Genomic DNA, 20,609 nt, shown 5'->3' with positions numbered 1-20,609 from the left:
ATTGTATAGTGAATGATTTTGAAACTGTATAACTTGCATAAACATTTAGAAACATTTCCACACAATTGTTATTTCCCTGCAGAACTCCTGGCTCACATATTAATGCTGTAAACAGATCTCTGAAGTTTTTTTGTGCATGTAGCTCTGCTTATGTGAAAATAGGGGAATTAGACGTGTCAGCAACATGGTATCTCTTTCTATCCATCTCATTTTTGGTGTTTAAGGATGTGTTATGCCCTAAGCTAGCTGTTCTTCACTGGTCTGTCACCAGTTAAGACTTTAATCTACAGCTAAACATTCTAGAGTAAAAGAAAGTTCTGTTTGTTGGTCCTATCATCAGTATTTTGCTGTCCTCTCTTCTCAATAGCTGCATGGCAGAGACACGGTAAAGAAAAAAAAAAAGGATACTTTGAGAAGACGTTTTTAAGGTGAGGTGGTAAAGGAGGATACTGTTCGCCTGTTTGCCATATGCAGTTCTTTGACTTGACCTGATCCCCCCAAAACAGAATTAGAACACATGCAAAAAATTGCCTTATCTGACACCCAGGCACTTTTGCCAAGAGAACACCTGTAAGATGTGAACTATGGGTGCACTGTTGTTCCTCATCTGTAAATGAAAAGTACATCTAACCCTCTTCCAAAAATGCAAAATCCCAACGAACCAGTCTGAATTAGGTTACAAGACAGCCTAGCTATTTTGAGTGTGTACCTTTATTTGGCATAAGCAGGTTAACTTCACTTCTGACTAGATATTGTTAATAACAAGCTGGATCCAGCATTTTCTGCCTATTCTCCATCATAAGAAATAGACAGTTGGGGTATAGATTCATCTTTAGGAGGTGCACTTTGAACGCTGTTAGCAGCCAGTACAGCACCCTCATAAGCATCAGGTTTCTTCATTTTTCTTAATAAGAAAGCTCATGCAGACTTGTTTCATGAAAAGAACATTACAAACAACATTAACTTCATAGTCCTTAAAATATCACAAGCCTTTAGTAGAAAGCAGAGCTCAAAACAAAACAGATGAGTACTTTATAATAGTGCCATCAAGTGAAAGATGTCTCTGCTACAATATTTAGTGGTTTAGAACCACAACGTTAAATGAGTAGCCAGGCTGAAAAATATAACCACTCCTAAAATAGTAAACCAAATCTTTCAGTAATTCAAGACTGACCAGAAGTGCTGCAATAATAAGTCCAATCAGTAAGCCTATTAGACAATGCATCAAACATCTAACTGGAAGATGGGTACCTCACATGAAGTACCTTGTAGCACGCTTATTAAAAAGTTACACAATACTGCAGTAACATATTAGAGCTCACTTGTGTTGCTTCAGTTTTTAAACAGTTAGATATTATATGTAAGACGTTTCTCATCTCACCATGCTTTTCTTTGATTATTTTTTTTATTTAGTAGCTATACTCTGAATCAATCTTTAAGCTTAAAAAAAGAAGCAAAATCAGAACTCTTGCAATGTTTTTTTAGACACTGCCTCTTCTTAAAAGGGATAAAATATTAGTTTAACTTATTAAAATTATACCTGGTAATGCTCATCTGATGGCTCTGGTGTAAAACAGTTGACATCCAACACTTCAGTAGGCACCCATGGCAACAAAACACACTTCCTGATCAAGCGATCTGTCTCCCCATAAGCATAATCACGAGTCACTTCATCTGCAGCAAACAAGGAGAACCTTTAGGAACTGCCTTTCGTTCTCCATTGAAAGTCTTCTTTATGGCATATCACACAAATGATAGTTGAACAGTTAATAACACCTCATCTTTTGTTATTCAAATGTAAAGTTAGAGATAATTAAAGGGTGTTATTTAGTATGCAAAAATTAGTTTGAAACCAAATCATACTTATGTCAAGTCTAGCCAAGGCAGCTGAACACTTATCTCCCCCGCATGATGGGGGCATAAGGTGGCCCCAAGCAAGATTACAGGAGTAAATCAGCAGCCTAGCATTTCCCAACTTCCAGTACTTCACTTTCTGATTCAAAGCTACAAACATAGACTTTTAAGGATTTTTTTTTTTTAAACTGTCAGATAAGCAAAACGGTAGCTTCACTAAAACAGTGATGCAAGATTTAAGTTCTCTGTCAATAAAACATTAGCAACATTTTTGGACCAATAAAGGCCTCTATTTCACAAATTATGGAAATACCAGGCAGAGAACTTTTAAATTTGATAGTATTATAAATATGCAGTCATTTTGGTCTTGAAATTTTTGTTCTACTGGGAAGTGCTCAACGATTTGTAAGAATATGGCCCAACTTCTATTGCAAGCATAAAAAAAGTAAATACTCAACAGACACACACTTACCACCAGTTTCAAGGTCTCTCAAAGGCCAGAGAACAGTGTAAGCAATTTGTTGAGGCATATAAAACAGAGGTGCTGTTGCAAAACTAGGCTGATCTGAATGCTGAATGCGTGATCCAAATTCATCCATAATGTACCAGACAGGAACCTTCTCCTCTGCAGTCTGTGTGATTATAGACAGTGAGACATCCTGCACATATAAATTGCTAGAAAAGCACTGCAAGGCAGAAGGCGCTGGCAGCACCCCCTACACCATTTCTCTGTTCCCTACTTTCGCCAAGATTGTCAGCAGGTGCTAGGTACAGAGTAACACACTCATCTCTGCAACTCTGAGGCTAAGCCAGGCTAGCATCCAGCCACTGCTGGGAAAGCCTGTTCCCATCTCTGCCACACAGTCCCATCCTCTTTCTTATACTACTGCCATTGCCTACCAGACTCGCTTCCCCTGTACCAAACTAGCCAGTTCAGGGAGCTAAACCAGCAGAAGGCTGATTGGTAGGATTAGTTTTCCTTCAGTTTCTATCAGAGTCAGTTTGCTAAAAGGAGTTTAAAGTTTACAGCTTTAGAGTAAAGGACAGCAGAACTGCCTCCTGCAACAACAGCTAGCTGTGAGTGTTGAGGTTGCATCATCAAAGCGCCCCTTCCCGCAACACTTACTATGATAAAATTCTGAATGAATAAACTTTAAATTGCTTGGTAGCACTACTGTTGCCTTTTTACAGAGGCAGAAACGTAATGCAGAGATTAGACTTCAGATATTCAAGCAACCCAGTGCCAGAAAGGGGAACAGAAGACAAGTTCAGCTACAGGTTTAACTGTCTTACAGGAAATCATTTCTCAAGTGGTAACACAAATAATTCCACCTGACTTACAAGCCATTCATGACAAGAAGATGGGAAACAAAGACACAGGGTAGAAAGACTGAGAGATACTGTTCAGATCTCCCTTTTCTTTAAAGAAAAAAGCAGTCACGAGAAATCCCTTTCTTGGGGATTTTTCAGGCCCGATAATACTGTGAGCTAAGCTGATACCTTAATTAATAAAGATGACCACTCCAGAGAACAACCTCAAGCCCCCAAGCTACTAGGCGCAGGTTGGTTATGCTCACCCTGCTTAGGGTTAGCCCTGCCCATTCTGCGTAGGACTCAGCCCCAAGAATTCACCTTTCTCCTCTTTAATCTGAAAGACTCGCAATAGCCTAGGAGCTACATTGCAGACCCTACAAAAGCATTTTTAACTGAACCCTGAGGGCTGTATTCCCTCAGAAGTGGCATGTATGTACTTGAAGGTGTTTGAAAGCTCAAGACATACTGGTACCATGTGAAGGACCACATAGGGCAGAAGGACCAAACCTGGAGTAGCCTTATCCACACTAAAAGTAGCAGCCTTGGAGTAAGCTATGCCTAGAAACACTTAGGCTCCATCTTGAAGCTAGACGGTCCTAACCTGAGGGCGAGCTAACATTTACACAGCATGGACAATCAGTTGCCAAATAAAAACCAGGGGGTATATCTCCGGTATGTAAAGCACTTTATGCAGGTAAGGAAAACTGCAAGCATAGCTGAGACACACACTTATGTGAGACAGTTGACTCATGAGAGGTTCTTTCCTTCACTATGAGGAAGTTTGAGTAGGAAAACCCCACGTAACATACAAGCAGATCTCCCACTTCCAGCCCCCTTTTACAGCAGACTCTCCCCCTCTATTTAAAAAACACCCCTCAAAGTTCTCATGAGAAAGCTGGTAGCAAGCAGCTGTGCATTTTAGCCTTACATGGCATTTGCTCTCCTTCCAAGTAGAAGTTTATTCTGAAATGCCTGTAAAGGACCTTTTTTATTTAAAAACGTATCTTTGTTAATAACCATGTATTGGAATGTCTTCACTCAGGATTACTCAGAACTTTTTAGCATCCTAATTAGGCTTTGGAGACTTACCCCTTGAGAAAGCTGGTAGGTCTGATTGTATTTCCACATTTCGCGCAACACTTGCTCAATACTGCCCTCATCTGGGATCTCTCCGTGAAAGTCGATTCCCATGAGATTTGTCATCCTGTGCAGCAAGCCAGGTACATGAAGCAGCTGCTGGCGGGCATGTTCAACACGGTACGTCCAGGCGTGGTCGATGAGGAAAATGCTTAAGAGAATTTTGGTAACATTACAATGATATATCTTTTACATGTATACAGCCAAACGTTCCATGAATAAGAGCTACATTTCCTTGTAGCCAAGTCTTTTCTTACACCCAAAGTAACTCCCTGAGTACACATTGTGACATTACAGGTTAGGAACAACTTCCCAGCAGTAACTTACACACTGTTTTTGTTCTAGAAAGCTTATTTTGCAGTAGTTAGTATTTTCATGAAAATGAGGAACAAACACAGCACAGGGCATTCAGTTTGTAAGCCTAATTCCCTTTAAAGGCTGGGAACACAAGTTTCTTCCCTTTTGATCATTAACTCCACTGCATCAACTTGATATTCTTGCCTGAAGCAGGAAAACAATACGTTATTTTTCAAAAGTATCTGAGGATCTTGTTAGCCATGAGTTCTGTGGCATCTACCATAAAACTATGTGGAGAGGTCTGATAATCAAAACCCTGTATTTGCTATTTAAAAAAAAAAAGTATTAAAGTTTTGTTAAGGTTTTTTGATTGTTTCTCTTTGGGTTTTTGGGGCTGCTTCATTCTCCACACTCCTGGTCTTTTTAGAAAAAATGCATTGTTTTAAAAGAATTACCAATTTAACCCAAAACAAAAACATACACTGGCACAGCTTCCCTTGACAAGTTTAAACCTCATTTAGGCCGCACAATTTTTTCAAAAAGACACATATTTATTCACATAGAAGAGTTCTTCACATTTTGGTTTTATCCTCTTATTGAACCAAGTCAGAGAAAAAAATCTGAATTCTACTTGCTTAAATAAACCAAACAAACCAAGCCACAACAACCCTGCTAAACAAAACCACACCACTACTCATATTTCAGAAAGTTAAACACATATCAGTTGTCAAGTACAGCAAGTATCCTTAAACAATTATTGTATCTGAGATGCCACATATAGAAGAAATCTCATTTAATTTTAAAATCAAAGACTCCAGAGAACGCAAGGTCAAGCTCTTTGGAAATGTTAGCAAAAAGGCATGTTGGTGTTCTGCTCCTACATTCACATACATCTGAATGCTGCAAGGAAGCCCAAGATTATCACAGGAGCTGCTTTAAACTTAGGACGTAAAAAGTATGAAAGTTCTGGCAAAAGAAGTTTTATAGAACTGAGCAGAACTGTGTTTAGATCTCCAGCAGAGATGAGTTAATCTCACTGCTATTTATTAATATACAACAAATAGCCCATTCTATATTTGAAATCAATAAGAACACAAAAAGCTGTGTTGTAACATTGCTTCTTATGCAAATTTTTTCTAGTTTTGTAGCTGCATGCTAGTCTCATATTCATGACAGATAAGCTGATTCTGAAGAAAGCCAATAGTAACTTGATATATTCAATTATGTATGCATGCATATCATGCAATCACACACTCACACTCTTGAAGTATATTTTAGCCAACTGGAGGAAATTTAATAGTCCATGGATCATTACTTTGAAGCTGCTTAGTACCTCCTTAGCCTGAGATTTGTGAAGGTCACAATTATTTCTTCAGGGTTTTTTTTCCAAGGGCACAGTCTTGCAGACACAAAGTTTTGTTTTACTTCTGCAGAATTCATTTCAAGGTTGCCTTTTCCTTATTTTCTCCCTCAGTTTACTAAAACCAATTTCTAAGCATCTTCCTGCATGATTTAAAAAGGAACAATGTTAAGATACTTGCACTCCTAGTATATCCTTTTCAAGATGCGCCTCATAGCATGCACCTTTCCTCAAGCAGGCAGTTATGTCTTGTAGTAAGAAAAAAAAAGATTTCTGAATAGGATCAAACAAGTTTTAAAGCAAACTGTCTGTACCATTTTAGGGTTTAAGACCACTCAAAGACTTAACACTAGTTCTGAAATCGCTGCTTACCTATTTGGATTGGAGGCTTGAAGCCCATTCTCATTTGTTACGATAACTTTGAAACAAGGTTCATTTCCAGGATTTGGTTTCTTTTTTAATTCTTCTTCCATTTCTTCATCACCTTCTTCCTCCTCATCCACCTCTTCTACTTGCATTATTCCGAAGTAGTCACCAGCATCAAATACCTGAGATGGAAAGTGCACAAAATATCAAGCAGCTGGTTGAGGCAGTACCCTGATGTGCATAATGCAACACTGAAAGACACTTGTAGACAATTTTGGCCTGCAATCTGATAAAAACGAGAATTTTTAACCTAACAAATGAACAACAGTACTTATTCCATAACATTCGGAGAGCTGTTTGTTTGGGAAGTTTCTTTAGTTAATATTGGCAGGTAGTTTTATTGGCTTCTTTGGTACCCACAGGTCTACTGATAATCACCTATTAGTTTAACTCCTCATAAAGAATTTTAGAAGCTGAACACAGAATATTTTTGCTTAACTTTGATAAAATCAACAATTTAAGACCCGCAAAACCAGGTGTTACCCAGGCTATACAACCATACTAAAGTACATTAAGGTCCCTGAAGAAAAAAAAGCTTTCACCAATCAAGTTCCAAACCAGTTCAGAAATCTCAGCATGTTTCCCCCTTTCTTCCTCCCCTACAAAAGGAACTGCCTGCGCACACTCACCTCTGGCTGAGCTGCAAGATTCCTTATACTGCTGCAAGTTACGGCCTATACACTGACCTCTACTAATGTGCTGAAAGGGGTTTGTTTACATTCTTGCCTACTTTGGACATAACACCTTCATCTACATAAATTATGTAGGTCACTACACAAGTTTCCCTTCTGCCCAAAATGGTGGGCTTGCATATCTTTTGAAGAGCCAAGACTCTGCTGACAACTTTCATGATTTCAAAGTGAACGTATGCTTTTAAGAAGAAATAATGAGTAAAGCCTCAGAACACTTTTCAAAACATTTTAGGGGGACTTATTTTGCTAAGTCACTTACATGCTACATAATGAACCAGGCAGGAGCAGACAAGTTGTTTGCCTCAATCTAATCTCACCAGAAAGCAGCAGGGAGGGAGAGAGACCTAGAAGTGTGACCTCTAGAGTTACTGGTTTAACAAGCCAAGCCCAGGTAGACCTAGCCTCTGACATCACATTATTAGAAGTCATTACTTCTGGACATTGCAACTTACTAGCTGTGAAATCCCAGTGGCAGTGACAATCTTTTATTTGTTCAAGTGAGTGTTCCTTCAGGATAACTATTTGGGCTAAGCCCCAACAGGAGGGTGAGGAAATTGGTTCCACATTTGTAAAGCAATGTCACCTAGACAAAGCAGATAGCTGCCTAAAGACATCTAGCAAGGGAGGAAAGCAGGAGGGAAACACCACCTGCTTCAGATCTTAAACAGCAGCATGGTATTGCAGACCAGATCCAAGTGGAGAAGTGCCTGACATTCCCTTCTGAGGAGCAGGAAATGGTATTTTTCTATCCCCCAGCCCAAAGGCAAAGATACCAACAATACGTTGGCTAACTCCACATATACATTTTTCTTAGGATAAAGAAAATAACTTTGCAAACAGCCTCACTGGAGATTAAAAACATGCCTATTAACAAAAAATCAGAAACCAATTTAGTATCTTCTACTTCAGCAGGCGTCAAAATAGTTAGCAGTTATAATTTATTTCTAGTTTTTCAGTTTTGCTAGAAGAGGATAACATTACCCAATAGTAAGCAGTATCACAACCTCCTGCTGTTACAACAGTAGCCACCAATGTTTCTTCAAGTCTCTGCTCAGTTGCCTGTAAAATTCATAGTCATTCATGTAACCGCAGGCAGGTCCCAGCAAAAGGAGGAGTCCTTCCTTGTGTGGCTGCCAGTGGTGCTCACAACTCATTTTTGCCAGGTTAGCTCCCAGCCAGATCAGCTCGCTGATTTGGCCCACCACACAAGTGCTAATCCTGGTTTACAGTAGGCAGCAAAAAAGTGGACCAGCATGCACAAACACATTCCACTCCTCCCTGAAGTGACACTTCACTGCTCCTGCTGCTGGATCAAGAGCTGTCCTCATCAAGCTCATTAGCTAGCAGAAGAAACCACAGCTAAGTGACTGATAGTCATTAGAAAATTAAAACCACAAGTGTGATTCACTGAGTCCACTTGACACCTGCTACAGTACAGCACTATGTATTCTTTCTACACTTTATAAGGGCTGGGATATGAGGTGAGCCAGCTGCTGACTCGGAGATTAGCCTTCACTTGCCACAGGCTCCACCCGTTCACCAAACACACACAACGAATGTTAATATCAAGTCCTACAACTAAAGAGAAGCTGTTGGCTTTATATTTTATTAAATATCAACTCAAGACTTGAAAATGAAGGGACTCCAAATCCCCTAAGGCAAAGTTTTGATCTCTCCCTCCAACAGAGCATCAGCAGCATGAGACTGTAGCAGTTGCATTTAGCAATAAATCTCCACTTTTGATACCTTTTCAGTAGAATTGTGCTAAAAAACCCTCAGAGAATTTATAACCTTGAAAAAGTTAATTAGGTGTATTCCTCACCTGAAGCAATTCACACTTCTAAGAACAGTAGTTCAAGACCACCTTAACCAATGGCTTTTTCCTAAGGTTTTTGTTGTTTGTTTGTTTAAAATTTCTAATTGATAATGCAAACAGTTCTGTAGTGAACTGACCAGTTTGGCAGAAGTGGCCGGTTGGCAGTGTGGACACACATTCCGTTACGCAGATGGACGACACTACTGTCCTCCTCTCCCCCTCCCTCCCTTTGAGAGGGTCTGTCACACTGTGAACCTACTAAGCAGGAGCTCTGGAGATTCTTAAGGAATCTTAAGCTGCTTAAGGCAAATATCAGCCGGATAAGATCACGCTACCAGTTTAAAAAGTATAACCTTTTGCTTGAAGCAGAATAGGGAGAACTCACATAAAGTACTCCACCAGAATAAGTAATAATCTCTAGAAAACAGCAAAGAGAGAGCAACACATTTCGGTGACACAACTATTTGCAAGCAAAACAAGCTTGGGCAAAATCACTCCCTCTTCAAATTCAGGTGCAGTTCCAACCAGAGAACGAACCAGAGAATGCGATAACAAAGCAAGGCACATGTCATGACAATTACCATGCACAGGCATTTTCAGCAAATTCCTATTAGGCACATTGCAAACTACTTTGAAGGCCACAGGTAGCCTCTGAACAAGAGCCTGCCCTGCCCTGGAAAATAAAGTCTAGTAGTATTGATCATGCTGCATTCCTTCCAGTAATTAATTAAGAGCCTCTATTTTTAACCAGGGTGAAACTCTAAGAAGTCCTTTGCCAGCAACATCTCAGGGCCACAAAAATCTTGCTGCAATATGTTTCATTTTTCAAGTTTCTGCCAGAAATGCAGAAAAGTTTGCTTCCCAACAGAGACCTCGAATGCCAAACACAAAATAAATAAATAAAAGCAGGTTTCTTGATCTAGCAGATATACCATGTTTTGAATGAGCAATCCAATTCAATTCGAGGTTACATAATGCTCGCGAAGAAAACCTGCTCCAGCAGATCTCATTCTTCAAATAAAGAAAAAACCCAAAGCCTCCACTGCTGTAGCAGGCTTTAATGTACACATAGGAAGGAAGGTGCATTCACTCTGTACGCTGAAGTGTGTGTGTTGGAAAACAGCTGCCTGGGCTGGGTTCTAGAGGTACGCATTTAAGAGATTTTTATCTGTATTAGGGATGCAAATTTTCCAAGTTCTATGCTAGAAAGTATTAATCTTTGCAACAGGTTAGGACAAATGAAAAATTCCTCCCACCTTCACACATGAAACAAGGAAACTCATCCTATGATCCGCGTTGCACTGATTTTTTCACCCCACCCACAGTTATTCTTTATTACCTAGACTCCCACAACATTTTAATTCTTTCCCTTCACCTCCTTTGCTTTCTTTACTGCTGCTCCTCCAGCCACTCCACATGGTCCAGCTCTAAGTAAGGTACTGCAGCTGTTTCTACCTCCTCTCAAGAGCTCACCCCAATTCACAGCACTCCTCACAGTTATTTTCCCTGGATGTCCCAGTCTCCTCCATATCCTTTTGCCCTTCTCCTGGATAAAACCGAGAAGCTGCAACAGTAGAGACAAGCACCATCAGCAGCCTAATTTATCTTCCTAAGCACATTGAAATCATTAAATCTCTCTCCACACAAACTGAAACACTTAGCACAAAAGAGCATGCTCAGCCACCACTGCGGAGCAGCCTGCCACCTTAGGGCATATGGTTTCTTCATCCTGCCTTTCACCATCCTAGCCTCTGTAAAAAGGTCAGGACCATGAGTCTCCTCTCACTCTATTGTCATACCTTCCAAGTTTCAAAACCCCCCAACAAAGCTGGTAATACGCAAGGATTTCAGCCACAGGACACCGATCTTCAGCATATATCACATCACAGGACAGTTCCACAGTTTGCCAGCTACCTCCAGCTTTCTAATACTGGCATATGGCAATGCAACAGTTTGCAACTTTACGTTTCTTTAGCAGCTTTTATACTGCCTTCTATTTCATCTTGTTCCAATACATTCTCTGTCATACGGTCCTACTTAAGCAGAGCAGTTGATATTCCCTGCTCCAAGTCACTTGCACGTATACTTACTGGGAGAGGTATAACATAACAGGAAGCTTGTGATTCAAGCATATGCTTGAATTAACACAGATTTATTTTCTCTGTAATACACACATATTCATGTTATTAGCAGTGCCAAACACACAACAGTTAGAAAGTAGCAGGAACCATATTCAGACCCCGTGCTATAAATACTCGATTATATCATGACTTGCTATACTTCCCTCTGGTCCCAACTTTGAAGTTGATGTGGGTAAGAGAAGTGTTCAAGTAATTAAAAATTAGTTTACTTGTACATGGGTGTTAAACTACAGTCCCCTCTCCCTGCCCACTGTCCTACACTTCCTGTTGAAATGTCTCATCCCATTTTGTCTGTTTCTACACTGCTTATCATGCCCTCCTGCACCCCACTGCTAGTTCCCTTTTCACCCCATACCTTGAGATTCCCATCTTTCTTTCCCCAGGACTAAAAGTTCACCTCATTCTTATTTCCTTCTCCAGGTAGACTCCTCCAGACTCCCTGGAGCGCTCTCAAGTCTCCAGACAACTAGTTTCGGGTTTTGTCTCTTTCCTGCTTCAGTTCCCGGTTCCTTTACTCCAATAAATCCAAGGCAGCTTTCCTCACCACTGAGGCTGGTGAGGCTTGCCTAAATCCAAGCCAAAAAAATTTTCTAAATTCAACTTGTCTCTTTACAAGTTCTTTATCCAAAATGACTCCTTTTCTCGACTTGGTTTCTCCCCCCTTTCTCATCACACAGCTCCAGGGAGCGAGTGGATGGTTGTTAAAACACAGTGGAAAAAGGATTCTCCATCCTGGAGTGTGCCTGTGCCCCCATATTCCCTTCAGTTCAGGACCAGGTCCAGACACACCTTCTGGTATCAGCTTCAGCTGAAACATACCCAAGCCCTGCATAGGGATGGTGTGTATGATGCCTGGGCAGTGCTACAGCAGGGAAACTCAAGAATGCAATGTTCCCAAATTTATGCCATTGCATCTATGACGGCGATTTTACAAAGGCTTACAATTTACCCCACATTTGGCCTGATAAAGTCAGACAGCACCGCTACTCTAAGATGCTCGACAAAGTGTTTCTTGCATTGTTATTATTTTAACCATTGCCAGAACGTTCTATCACTATCCCTGTCCTCTGAAAGGGCTGGACAGCTTTTACTTGGATCAGAACAAACCAACCAGCCAAAACCACTCCAGAAAACAGCCCGAGACAAGTAAATTGTTCATATGCAAGACAAGCCGACTGAGGTAGCTCTGCACAATTATAAATGACTGAGAACAGGGCAGACCGGCATGGAAGTGAACAGGGAAAAATAACTAAAAAAAAAATAAATAGAGATCAGGTAAAAGCCAAGCCAAACTGTAATGCATTAACATATGTCAACATCCTGACTTTAATACTACCACTATTGCTTTCCTAAATTCCTCTTTGACAAAAAGGGCTGAAGGCTTTAGGACACATTCATCAACACCCTCCAATACTGGATCTCCAGTTACCAGGATCCCCAAACGCTTTCAAGCTTCACGCTAACAACAATAAGACGAAATCAGATACGCGCAACACACCCAATCTCTTTTCACCAGCCCCAAAAGCTGTGCAGCTTGGGTAACACAACCGGCATGAAGCTCTTCCCCACAGCAACCCCTCAGCTCTCTTCTTCACCCCGGCTGGCAAAGGGGAACCCGCTCCCCCACCACGGCCCCCCTCACCATCACGGGGGGCGGGGAGAAAGGGAGAAGGGACCCCACACCCCGCCACTCTCTCCTTACTGAGGGAAGAAGCCCCTTCGGCGGGAAAAGCCGCGCAGGGCCGGGGGTGTTCCTGCGCGGCTTTTCCCGCCGAAGGGGCTTGTTCCCTCAGTGCCGTTCCCCCCGGCAACGGCCCACGGCCACCCACCTCTCCACGCAGTTTGCGGCACAGGCTCTCCCAGTAGCGCGCCGGCACCCCCGAGGCGCGGAGGGCGGCCCCGTGCAGGGCCACGAAGGCCGCCAGATCTTCCTCGCCGTCTTCCGACATGGCCGGGCGCCGCCGACGCTGCCGCTGCCCGCCCCACCGCGGACCGGAGCATGCCAGGCGGGGGGCGGTCCCTGAGAGGGAGGGAGGGAGCTGCGCGCGCGCGGCGGGGCGTTGCCAAGGTCGGGGCTTTCTGAGGGGCCGTTGCGGCCGTTGGGGGCGGCCGTTGGGTGGTGGCTCCCCTCACGGAGGACGCAGCCGCTTTCCAGTCACACCCCCGTCCCCCGTGTCACCCCCCGCGAGAAGAAGAGGGTCTGAAGGGGCTTTAGTCTGCCGAGCAGGTGTGGGTTCTGCTTGTGCTTTGTTCTTCTCCTGCCCTTAAGCTTTAATAATGGGATCTAACCGGCCGGGGAGGCAGCTCTGTGGAAAGGGGCCTGGAGGGCCTGGTGGACAATAAGCTCAATATGAGTGAACAGTGTGTGCTGCCGTGGCAAAAAAAGCCAACGGGATGCTGGGTTGTGTCAACAAGGGCATCACCGTCACCAAGGGCACCAGCAAGGAGTCATTATCCTACTCTACTTAGTGCTTGTTAGGCCACGCCTGGAATACTGTGTTCACTTTTGGTCCCAGCTCTATAAAAAAGATGTGGACAGGCTGGAGAGGGTCCAGAGACGGGACACCAAGATGACCAAAGGACTGGGAAGCCTGCCGTATGAGGAAAGGCTGAGAGAATTGGGTTGGTTCAGCCTTGAGAAAAAAATGCTTAAGGGAGACCTTATCACCATGTTCTGGTATTTAAAGGGTGGCTACAAAGAAGATGGAGACTCCTTTTTTACAAGGAGTCACATGGAAAAGACAAGGGGTAAGGGGTATGAATTACTCCTGGGGAGATTCCAATTGGACACAAGAGGAAAATTTTTCACAGTGAGAACAAGCAGCCATTGGAATAATCTTCCTAAGGAAGTGGTGGATTCCCCAACATTGGACACATTTAAGATTCAGCTGGACAGGGTGCTGGGCCATCTTGTCTAGCCCATGCTTTTCCCAAGAAAAGATTGGACCAGGTGATCCTCGAGGTCCCTTCCAACCTGATATTCTATGATTCTATGAACAAAATGACAGCATTCCCTGAAGTGGATTACAGGTTGGGTGTGAGACGTGACAGGGGCTAACTGCCAGGCACAGGAAATGTTCTTTTTGAGTTGTGTGTGCAGAGGAAAAACTGGCACCACATAAGTGCCAAACAGTCATTTTTTATATTAAAGCTTTTTTAAAAAAACTTTGACAAAGTGAATTTTAATATTAGGCCTCTCCTAAAGATCTGCCAGTGTCACAGGGAGGTGTGCTCTTTGCAAGTGACTGTAGCAGGTAGGTGGCTTCCTAGTATTTTTCTTGGGTTCTTTAGAAGACATTTCTAAGAAAATCTATTCCTTCTCAGATTTTTTAGGGAATAGCCAAAACCAGTTTAATCAGAGGCTTCCTAAGCATTACTGGTAGCTTTGGTCTCAACTCAGGTATGGTTATAAAGCTATAAGAGCGAAGCAAGGTGTCTGACACTGGCAGCTGCTCGGGGCGCAGGCCTGCTGTTGTGGCTGGCTGAGAGATGCTGCTGCTGCTGCTGCTGGGGGTGCCTGCACTGCTTCCTCAGCAGATTGTCTGCACCAGGGCCTGTGGAAACTGCTTCTTCTGCCAGCCTATCTTCAAATCAAGCCAGGATCTGACTTCAGTGCTGCTCCCGCTGGCAGCATGGCACCGCACTGGGAGGGGTGTCCTACAGGCCTGGAAATAAAAGGCAGGTTCTAGAAACAGGAATTTAGGGTCAGTAGCTGGTCAAGAAAGCCTCAAATTCATGGAGCATGGTCAGTGGAGAATGTACCTGAATGTCATGTTGAAGAAATACCTCTTTGCTCACTGCCCTGTCTTATGTTGTTCGACTGATGTCCTATATAATTATCACAGGGTTATCAGGTGGAGGGTCTGTAAACTAAAGTGCTGCAATAGCTTGGCCGGCCACGGAGAGAGTAGAAAGAGATTAAAAATGATGCCTACGTGCTGTGACTATACATCACTGTTCTGCAGTTGAGGATCTAGCACAATTCTCAGGTTGGATATCTGAATAGTAAATGCAGGCAAATAGTCCTTTTTGCCTGAGACTGTGTTTGCCTCACTGCATGCTGTGTTCCCACACTTCCCCAGCATAAAGGCTTTACTAGGATGCTGCTAAGGAGGCCTACCTGATTAAACAGCAGAAGATCAAAAAATAGTTGTATTTCCAGTGTTCCTTGACTGGGTTCCCGCCATGCTACTCTGGGTTTGAGGACATTCTTGCTTATATTGTAGTTTGGAAAAAGAAGATGGCTGTGAGGGTGATCTTGCACTAATATTATAAAATGTGGAGACTAGATCACTTAAGCAGTTCTCATGAGGATCCTGCTTACTGACAAGGTTCCCAGTGCCACCCTTCCCTCATTGCTGTCTTTGCCATAGACTCAGTACCTTCTGGCATATTATATATGCACATAACATGATACAGTTCTACGCAGTCTATGTTGAGTATATCCAGTTACACAACTTGGTTTTTTTGCATAGATTTTGCTCACTAAACTGAATGCTGTCTCAAATTGGGGGTGCTAATTTGAACTGGTTGTTTGTTTACTTCTTTTTTTGCCAGATAACTTTATAGAAATAAGAAATTTCCCAGAAAATATGTAATAATTATTTTACAGTTAAGTCAAACTTTTTATTCCTAAAAACCAAAAAAAAATTCAACCTTTTTCCCCTAGACAGACCAAGTAGGAAAAGTGGGATGTATTTTCATTTCTTTGCTCAGTAGAGCCACACTGATCATGCCTTGTCCGGAGGCAAGGGGAATGTGATCCTGCTCCAACATGAGATTTACATAATTCTTGTTCTCGCCAAGTGCAGGCAGGTGCTTTCTCAGTGCTTGTTTGCACTTCCACTGCACTTCAGGTAGGAGTTCTGGCTGCTGGCCAGCTGTCTGTGGTTCCAGGCTGTTTGGGTGCGTTTGCAGGTCTGGGGGTGGGCTACAGTGCTGCTGATAAACTCTGAGTAATGATAAAACACAGTCAGAGTCACTGGAGTTAAGGGTAGATAAGACCCTGAGACACAGAAGCAACTCTTAAGTGGGCTGTTCCCTGACTTTGTCCAACAGTTACCTAATGTGGTCTTACTCAACTGCTGTCCTTGGCAGCCTACCTGTTTTTTTGCTGGTTTTCCACAACAGGAGTAATTCCTGGAGCAGGAAGTGGAGTCCAGCGCTTACCACTCTCCCATCACCCCTTCAGCCACCAGCTGCACAGTGAGGCTTTCGGGAGCAGTTGTTCCTACTCTGTGGCGTAGATGCCAGAGCCATAGCCCAGAGATACCACTGTCAGCCTCTCATTATGAAAGCAGGTATTTGTGGATAATCTTTGTAAAGAAAAAGTTACCACAGTATATTACTCTGATTGTTTTCTTAGGAAGAGTGACTAATTTACAGTGCCTGAATAATGCAGTCCTTACTCAGGCAAAGTGCTTGTTAAATTTAATGGGTTATTTTACATAGGTAATTGCAGAGAATGCAAGAAGTTCTCAGCAAGGCTGAGCTTACTAGCACTACCCCAGTCTAAAATAAGAGGATTTAGCCTTCTGGCACTGGCTAGTGGTGGGGGTGGGGGCAGCCCGTTCAGCCGTTGTGCCTCTCTGCCACAGCACTCCCAATAACTTATCCACCGCTACCTTATTTACTTCCTGCCCTCTACCAACCTGTAGCAGGAATTTATCATGAGTTAGCAGCATGCGAAGCAGCATTTGCCTCCAACAAACACAACTAGAGTTTTACAAAGTTGTGTGAATCTGGCAGTTTCTGGCTTTATTCCAAATTATTATGGCTGTCTGATCCCGATAGATCAGATGTACATTCCCCACTTCATTTTCCTATTATTTCACATTAGAACCTTCCTCTTTGGCAGCATGTTATGGAAGCCTTCTCCCAAAGAGAGGTAGGGACGTAAGGGGCAGAAGCAACCCTTAACATAGTAATAAAAAGGAGATGAGGGGACATATTTTTGGTGCATTTTACAATAAATGCTGTAATATGTTATCAAAGAAACCATTTGCTTTCAAATAAACAACAGTAAAACTAGAACTTCTAAGCATGGAAAGCTGAGACAGGGGCTTAGATAAGAGGAACATCATTTGCTGTCAGTACTTTATTATAGCTGTATCTATGAGCCTAAAACCACATAGATGCTGTTGTAAGAATGCAAAATGCATTCTTCTGCTTCAAAATAGCAGTGATTGTGTGTAGCTTTTGCTTACCTGCTTTTGTGGACAGGTACATTTTTGGGAAGGTACGGCATCCCTCCAACTGCAAGAATCTCCAAAACAGCATTGACTGTGTTTTGCACTCACCTGGCAAGGGACCGGTGCAGAGGCAGTGACAGCAACCAGCTGTGAGGCTGTGAGCATGACTCTGTGATGAGCCACCTAAGGCTCAGACAGCCATGAGGTCATCAACTCAGAGCTTAGAACTGCAATATTGTCGCGGCATGTAGCTGCACACAAATGCTGCATGTACACCTGTAGAAAAGATTTCTGCATATGACATGGCTAAAAGATGAGCCACTGACAGAGGGAGGACAGAAAAATAAAGCACTGAATTTAATTAAATTCGCAATACTCACCTGTCAGCTGGAGTCTATCAAGGGCCTTATATGAAGACTCTCCCATACCCTGCCTAATACGTGACAGTGGGGCTGCACTGTCCTGTTGTGTGCCTGGATGGGCAGCCGAGTGAGGAGGGAAACCCATGTTTTGATCTTGGGACGAGTGCCCACGTGAGTGTGGAGTTTGGAAAAAGCTCTGGAGAAAAAGAGCCATGGAGGGCAGCTTCCAGGTGGATGAATGATCTTAGCAGGTTGGACTCAGTCTCTGGCCTAAAGGTCTGATGAGATCAGTGTCTTAAGGATAATAAGCCAAACTAGTTGTGTGGCACAAACAATACTTTTACTTATTGTATCCCCCAAGAAACATATTTACTGCATTTACATTATACACTGACATAACACATGCTGACAAGCACAGGTGTTTTAATTTCAAAGATGCACTCTCATTGCCCCTGCAGGACTTGGGTCGAGGAAGGCTGCCCTCATACTGGCAGTACAATATGAAAAACCAGCTTGGCAGGCAGCTTCAAGGATCTTCACCTCGTGTCGCATCCATGTCGGCAACCCAATGTGCTGCCCTCTGTCCCAAGACATCCTGCCGCACCTCCACAGCCAGTGCTGCAGATTGTCACAAGTGCTGCAGTTTGAAGTCTGTCTTCAAAAAGGCAGATCCCTGTTCTTCCCTTTCCTGTGTCTTTAGGCATACATAGCGTGTTGTCTAATATATTACTTTTATAAAAGTATGACCGTTATGTAGGAATACTGTGGTACACACAATACAAGTGAGATGGAGGTGATGTTATTCTACACATTAAGAAGTGGTATTGGAATATAGTGTATCTCACCGCGTGTCAGCAGGCACACAGTGGAGGTGACAACTGGTATGTGTGTCACCTTCGTGCTGGAGTGGCTCCGGATGCTGATGGGCCAGGTGCCCAGCATCCGTATCCTCAGGCAGTGTTGGGGCTCTCCAGCTAGTCAGTGAGGGATCTCCTCAAATGGCCATAAAAAAGCTGTGACTGGTAACAGTGCTGACTCCTAAATAAATACCATACTGGATAAAATGCAGAGATGGGCACTTACGGTACATCTCTTGATTTATGTTTTAAACATAGAAACATTTTGTAGCAAAACTAATCTGTGGCTACCTAGAGCAAGTGCATCTATGTTTATGTTGCCTGCCTAGTAGCATGATAGAGGGAAATTTGTTGGGGCACAAAGCAGCAACAGCAGCAGCAAGATGCACTTGTGGGCAGCAGAAAGCATACTGCAGCCCATTGTTAGCTTAATGTGCTCTAGGAGTTCAAGCACAGCTACATAAAACAGAGGGAGAAAGAAAATACACACGGGCAGGGAGTGTCTCCTAAAAATGCTCTGGGAATGATGTCTGATTTGCAACTTAGATAAAGATTTGGAGACCTGTTGCCAGCGATTCACATCTGACTGCTCATTTAGATGTTATTTTTAAGAGGCAAAAATAGCCCTTTACTAAGATTGTATAGGACAGAGCCCTTCTGTGACACCAGGAGCCAGTCAATGTTGATGGCTGAACAAAGAGAAAATAAATCTATGCCCAGTCTGCCTTCAGTTACCTGCTGGGTTGTGCCAGAGTGTCTTTCATCAGGCCATTATGTTTTGTGAGCTTGTTGGGAAGTCATGGAAAGATCTGAAATTAGAATGGATCCCTCTGCGATTCACACCGGGCAGTGCCTATTTCAGTAAACTAGAATCTTACACGCAAATGCGTGTTGTCACAACTGCTGAACTTTCAGTGGCTTTTGCCCTTTTACGCAGATGCTTCATCACCAGTAATTAATTTGACCGTTAGGAATTTTTGAGTTCAGCTTTTCTCTGTCTTTGATAGGAGCTGACTTTTCCTATTACTCCTTTAAAACTCTGAAGCTATAAAGACAGCCGAGCACCATCTCAGATTGCACCATCTGTAGTCTGATAAAAGTGATACTGTATCTTCCAGTGTAATGAGGATAACTGCTCCTATTACCTAAGTGGATTGCTACTAGCCAAAAAAGGCAGTAATTGATTTTTTGCAGCCATAATGTAGCTGGCTGTCTCTTTATGCCTTTCAAACCTGTTGGTGACACCAATAGCCATCAGTCATACTGATAGTACTTATATCATTTACAACATATACAAAATCAGTGGAGCATACTGTCATATGATAAATGCTTTCTCTTAACAAGATAAACTGCTTACATGAGAGTATCAGGAGAATACCACACACCGTATTGGTATATGAAGTCCCCCATCTGTTCTACAGTAGGTGGCTGCTGTACCGTTTATAATGCTCCGCTGGCCGTGCTCATCTAACAAGCACTGCTGAGTGGCAAACCTGTTATCAGGTGTTATCAATTGAATTAATAACATCCATGCTTTTTGTCTGGTCTAGCGTGCTGTGTACCCTTAATGACAACTTGCACTTCTTCTTAAACTGCAAAAGATTATTTAAATCAGATCTAACTGAGCTCTTGTGTCAATACAGATAGTCTATTTTTTGTCAGCCTGTCGTCATCCATTTTCGTCATTACCAGAATCGGGAGTTTCACTGTGGCCACTGATGGTACCAATTCTACTTACTTTGTAATCTCGGACTGCAGAAGTGTAACTATCATCATAAAATTCAGCAGCAAGGAGGGCCTGGGCAAATACACTTTTTCTACAGCAGGGCTACAGGGGGAAAGGACACTTTTGACCTCTCTTGAAATCATTGTTTTGGGTGCAAGCGTAGTTTTCTCTCAACCTAGTCCTCAGTGGGACAAGCAGCAGGTGAGTTTGGAAGTCACCAGCCTTCTCAGCAGCTTGCGGTGGGATAGCCCATCAGGCCCACCAATGAAAGAGAGCTGCCTTCCTATTTCTTTCTCTCTTTGAGGCAGTTTCTCAATAGAGGGGCATGGGTAAGGGCACCTGCACGTTATACACGTAGTAACGTCAGAGTTATTTGAAAAAATGGCTAAAGATCTTGTAGGGATGTTGGTGATGTGCTTTGCTGTAGCCAAGATTT

At 42.8% G+C, this 20,609-nt stretch overlaps 1 protein-coding gene across 1 annotated transcript in view; it reads right to left on the bottom strand.

Moving 5' to 3' along the window:
* TTLL12 (tubulin tyrosine ligase like 12) overlaps positions 1-13,177 on the bottom strand; it is a 28,561-nt gene extending 15,384 nt beyond the window's left edge. The window contains exons 1-5 of the mRNA XM_074591089.1: positions 12,867-13,177; positions 6,335-6,510; positions 4,258-4,456; positions 2,327-2,486; positions 1,541-1,674 (exon numbers count right to left, since the gene is read on the bottom strand). Coding sequence (XP_074447190.1) covers positions 1,541-1,674; positions 2,327-2,486; positions 4,258-4,456; positions 6,335-6,510; positions 12,867-12,986 — 789 coding nt within the window. The 5' untranslated portion in view covers positions 12,987-13,177. The remainder of the gene's footprint in view (positions 1-1,540; positions 1,675-2,326; positions 2,487-4,257; positions 4,457-6,334; positions 6,511-12,866) is intronic.
* Positions 13,178-20,609: the final 7,432 nt, after the last annotated feature.

The sequence above is a fragment of the Larus michahellis genome, chromosome 1 (genome assembly GCF_964199755.1).
Source record: "Larus michahellis chromosome 1, bLarMic1.1, whole genome shotgun sequence".
NCBI lineage: Eukaryota > Metazoa > Chordata > Aves > Charadriiformes > Laridae > Larus > Larus michahellis.
This window is presented reverse-complemented; position numbering and strand designations above follow the sequence as displayed.